Raw genomic sequence first — 5,555 nt, forward strand, 5'->3', positions numbered from 1 at the left:
TAAAAATATTTCATGTGGAACACACGCAAGCAGCTTAGAGTAGCTCCTGGGTAATGTAATTCGATAGCGTAACGAGCTGCATATTCCCCAAGTGATTTACATCTTATAATAACACAAACAATAGTTATACACAGTTCAAAGGGCAGTAAAACAATCAAATTGAATTATAAATAAATGTATAATGTGTAACTAATTTGTCATTATGTATTTATTTTAATATGAACGTTGTTTTGGGTATAGAAAATAATAGTTAAAATATAGTTTTATTGATAACAAACACTTGAAATGTATTTAGAAGGTTTTAGAGATTACACAAATGAAATTTGAGATTTTTGAGATGAAGAAAAGTATTTTTAATCTTAACATGAAAATCACTTTTCACACAGACTATTCAAAACAAACACTTGATATATTCAAGAACAAATCTTTTTTTAGTTTATTAAAAATACTTCACTAAATAATACGAGTACAAAAAGGTCATGTGATCGGTCAAATTTATCGAGCCCACATGGAGAGAGTTAAGTAAATAAAAGTTGCTGAGTGTACTAATGCCATTACTATAAAAAACTAGGCTTAAGTTCCATTGGCAACAGATAGCAAAAAACAAGAGGTCAAAGGTAAGTATAATAATTTTTGTTTTTCATGTATATTTTTTAATGTAAAAGCAACTAAACTACAAAAATTAGAAACTTATAATGTTAAATTAGGTAAGACAAAAAAAATAATAAAAACCTTCACTAGGTTTGCTCAAGAGCAGCGTGTGTGTAATGTAATTCAATATGGTAACATGAACCATGCTATCTCTGAGTGATTTACAACTTCTGTGGTAGAATTATTAGTTAGATACAGTTCAAAGGGTAAATTAAATTAAACAAACAGGTGTAGACTGTTATGCAACTAAAGATATTTAGGATAAACAACTATCTTCTGTGACAATTTGCAGAGATTCTATAAAGAAAAAAGGGTAACAGATTTATTTTGTATTTTTTATGGTGGTTACGAGGTCAGTTAAATTGATTGAGTATGTATAGTTAGGGTATAGAAATAAATAACATATATAGTTTGAATGTGAAAAAAAAGTTTGGTATTTTTTTAGGTTTTAGAAGTTACACATGAAATTTAAAAATTTTCAAACTAAGAAAAGTATTTTTAATGTTAACATGAAAATGACTTTGCACTTGGAGCACTCAACAAAAGACTTGTATTGTTTAGAGAAAGTTCCTCGATTTTATGAAGATACACAAAATGTGTTAAAAGATAGAGTATGGCTGATGATTATTTTGTCATTACAGGGATGGTCACATCAGCCAACCTCGAATGGAAAGTTGATTGTTATCCTTACTGTTCAATTATTAGCTTTACCATGACATGGTTAAAGCCTTAAACACCATTTTAGAATGGTATAGTTGTATTTCATGAATCAAAACACTTAGTGCACAATGAAAGTTTTGTATTTTACAGGTAGGAAAATAATCAGGTACTTAAATGACCAGCTGTGAAAAAGCAAAGTTCTTTCACTGTTCACTTTAGTTAAACTAGCATTGTACGGGTTATCAACTTACAGAATTAGTGAAAGTTGATAGTCATAATACTTTAGAGTTTTGAACACTTGTATTGCCAAATTGAAATCTTTCAGCCTTTCTATTTTTCAGAGACCATTGAAATAATGAAAAAAAACACAAGTAATAAATAATTACTTTCTTCAAATAACAGAGTTGAGACTAATTGGCAGAAATTTAGAGATTGAAGAAAAGTGGAACAATACAAACTACTTATGTTGTTTTAAGTTAATGAATATAGCCTAAATTGTCACTGAAACCAAAACAAAAAAATACCAAATGACCCACATTAAAACAATGAATATTAACAGAAAGTTAACAAATAATCACTTATAAGCACACTTATTATATGAAACATATAGTATTTTCTCTAAAAATCAGTCTGTTAATTTACCACTGATTCAACATAATGTGCTTACCTACACAAGTAATGAACAACAATTTAAAATGATTTTTTTAAACAGTGGACTGCAAGTACATTTACATCATAATTTTTGTTCTTTTATCATAAGTAAGTTTAACTATATTACAGGATAAAAAATTAAAGAGTGGGTGTGAAAGGAAAATATTGAAGTACCAAACCATCCTTTGTTATATATATTTGTTCTTCCACAGCTGTCAAACTTCACTCTCAGAATTTAACACCCAAAGGTTGACACCTTACACAAATTTATGATAGAAATGAATGAATCCCTAAAAAATGAGTTGATTAAATTTTAGAACTTTCTCAATAGTAGATGTGCAAGGAAAGATTTGAAGGACCAACCATTCTTTTTTTATGATATTCTCTTCATAATAGCCTTTTCGGCAGAAATTATCTTGAATTTGTATAGAATATAATTTCCTGAACCAGTCAAACTTAGAGAAATATTACCTTGAGAACCAAAAACATTGATCTCTAACAGAAATTAGAGGTTATGTGCAAATTTCACTCTTACCATCTTAGTAATACAGAGGAAGGTTTTTTGTATCCTTATAACTGTAAAATGACTGGTTTAACTAAATCTTCTATTATTGTCACATAAAACTGAAAATGGTTTCTCTACTTACATTGTAATATATTTCATCAACAACTTCATGGTAGGTTTTCAACTGATAAAGGTTTACTTTGAAGTAATGAGAAGAAAGTATATTTGTTAGTATCAAATTATTCAAATTCATTGTCTTTTCATTACCCCAAACTGGTAGAATGTTATTTTTTTTATCTGTTGATCCAGATGACATGTTTTCGTGATGTATGTACCGATATCTGGAAACACAAAAATATTATAATTACTCTACTGTTCACTTCTTTTCATTCAAAATTTTCATGGGCAAATTTTACAATACTTAAAGATGTAATTTCAAGGTACAAGATTTATCAATTTTCCTAAACCACCTTTCAGGAGTATTACTGTAAATCATTACTATTCTGTTGTAATTTAGTAAAATTTTAAAACTCTTATCTGAATATTTCAACTGACCTACATTAAATGTGTAAAACAACTAAGCTTGACAAGATATTAAAAATCTGAGCTCTAAGCCTGTTTTTTGAAAAATTGAATACACCATAATAAAAACAACTTTTGTTTGCATTAGGGGAGAAAAACTTTAGTTACTGCATTTATATAGACATACACTGTGCTGTTAGCTTAACTTGGACCATATTAAAATAAAACATTAGTTATTTTCATATACCTTTGTTTTAACTTAAACTAATGATAACTCACCCAAGCTTAACTCTATGGATTTAATACAACTAGATTTTTAAAATATTTCAATATCTACTATAGAACTGCCCTTTAGTTTAATTAAAATTTTCTGTTTATTTATGCTGATAACTTATTTTCAAAGGTATAAAAATTATTATATATAAAATAAGGAAAATGTTATTTATGTTTAAGAACTAGTTAACTGAAATGGACTTTCACAATACATTATTTCTTTTTATAGGTCTAAAATTTTGTTCAGTTTTCTTTAATAATAATAGCAATTATAAATATTTACTTATGTATAAGCATCATACCAACATTTTTTATTTCAGGCTCATTTATTTTAATCATACAATGATAACCTACCTGAATTTCAAATGTCATAAGTGGATTTTTTCGTCATTAACTTCATTATTTATTTTACACTGTGAAACAAAAGTTCTTATATTTTCACAAGTTTAATTTTACTCCAAGTCAGTGATAATGCAAGTATGTTAAAATGCTAAGCTTGTGTTAATGCACAAGCATACAACCTATTTTGATGGTTAGACATACATAGCTCTGCACTAGTAGGGCTGGTATGTATATCAGCCATGCACATGTCTGTTCAGTGCAACGGCCCACTACAAATACAATTTCCTTCAATATTTCAAGAAATACTAAAATGCATTCAATAAAACACATCCCTAACACAAATATAAGCTTACACACCTGAGTTGGCTATATTTTTGTGACAAAACATAACCAAAGCCTCAATATTAAATATCACACCATCTGAAATGAGACTCTCACTTACAAGACTTATTCAAGTTCTTGAAATGACATTTTAAAACATCCTGTACCAATACTTCACTATCACTTATGTCATCCTCAGGTTGTGCCTGAGGATGACAGTGTTGTTGAAACATCATACATTTATCATACACAAGAGTGCTTATGGGAAGTTGTGTACTCTTCCTCTTCTTTCAATATTTCAACACTATCTTCAGTAACTCAAAACCTAGGTGTGTCAATTCTGAAATTTCAATGTATTCAGAGCAATTCTTCTTTTTGAAGTCATGTAAATATTTAAGATTAGTATAAGTTATGTTCTAATTATTAATATATCAAATCTGAGTAACGCAAATACTAACATTAACAGTTCAAACTTAAAACTTTTATTTAAAACTAAAAGTGATAAGTTCGTTCGAGTTTTAAATTATACAACTCAGTCTCATACTACATTAACTCATGATTAAGTACATTACTAGTAACAGTATAAACATAAAAATAATAGCACAACTTATATATGTTACAATTTAGGTGATATTATAGCGCATTTTTTAGTTCATGGTATGAAAGTTATAGAAAAATACTGAAACTTTAAAGTAAGTCAAATACGAGTTCGAGACCCATCTAGTGTATTAGGCCTACAGTATATGCTCGCGCCTGCGCTTGCGAATTTTAAACTGTGTACAATGTAGGCTTACTGGTGCTGTTGTTAAGCCTACAACGTACAAGTTAAATCGTATGAAGAAGTGAAATTCGGATGAGCACGCTAGTTTAATCAATTCGAAATTTGTCTTAACCTTCCTATTTTAACTATCACTTCTTCATAAATGCAATCCATGTGAAATCTAAATATATCAGTAATGAAGTAAATATAATAATTTATGTTTAAAGCAATTTTATCAAATTCTTACCATACAAGAAAATGAACCAAGAAATATTTCTCCCTCCAATCCGCATCACAAGAAGAATACAACGGTGAAAGTTTAAGAGCTTATGATTGGCCCAAAACTACTTGTTTGCTCCCCCTATGTAAACCATATATATTTATATCTATTTTAAATATTTATGACAAACTTCGAAAAAACTAATTTTACTCTCCAGGTAACAAAAAAACTTTTTATTTCAACTTAGTCTCGGCATTGTGGCTTCATCGGGGCTCTTACAAATACTGATTGATTGGAAAATATACTTTCACTTATAAAATAGTTTTTGATTTGTTTGTTTTAGAGCAAAGCCACATTGAGCTATCTGCTGTGTCCACCGCATGAAGTCGAGCCCAGGATTTTAGCGTTGTAAGTCCCTAAACTCTCATTTTCACAGGGGACTTTGCTTTTAATGTAAAGGTAATTTTTTTTCTAACTTTATTCTTAAAATGTCTAGATTCTTCCATGATGCATTAAATGTTAAGAAAAACAACAAAATTATTTCAAATAGTAGCTGAATTGATAATGATAATCACTTATCAATCAAAAGCAAATTCTTTATGGACATATAGGTTTTCTGTTTAGATTATATAATTTATATTTTGTGTTCT

The 5,555-nt window shown here is 28.7% G+C and overlaps 1 protein-coding gene across 3 annotated transcripts in view; it reads right to left on the minus strand.

Annotated features, from left to right (window-relative positions):
• LOC106464119 (pre-mRNA-splicing factor 38B-like) overlaps positions 1–4,996 on the minus strand; it is a 49,795-nt gene extending 44,799 nt beyond the window's left edge. For all 3 annotated transcript variants that reach the window (XM_013924232.2, XM_022391797.1, XM_022391796.1), the window contains exons 1-2: positions 4,933–4,996; positions 2,610–2,808 (exon numbers count right to left, since the gene is read on the minus strand). In XM_013924232.2, coding sequence (XP_013779686.1) covers positions 2,610–2,783 — 174 coding nt within the window. In that variant the 5' untranslated portion in view covers positions 2,784–2,808; positions 4,933–4,996. The remainder of the gene's footprint in view (positions 1–2,609; positions 2,809–4,932) is intronic.
• Between the last annotated feature and the right edge of the window lie 559 nt (positions 4,997–5,555).

This window comes from Limulus polyphemus, unplaced genomic scaffold (genome assembly GCF_000517525.1).
Source record: "Limulus polyphemus unplaced genomic scaffold, Limulus_polyphemus-2.1.2 Scaffold1564, whole genome shotgun sequence".
NCBI classification, from domain to species: Eukaryota; Metazoa; Arthropoda; class Merostomata; order Xiphosura; family Limulidae; genus Limulus; species Limulus polyphemus.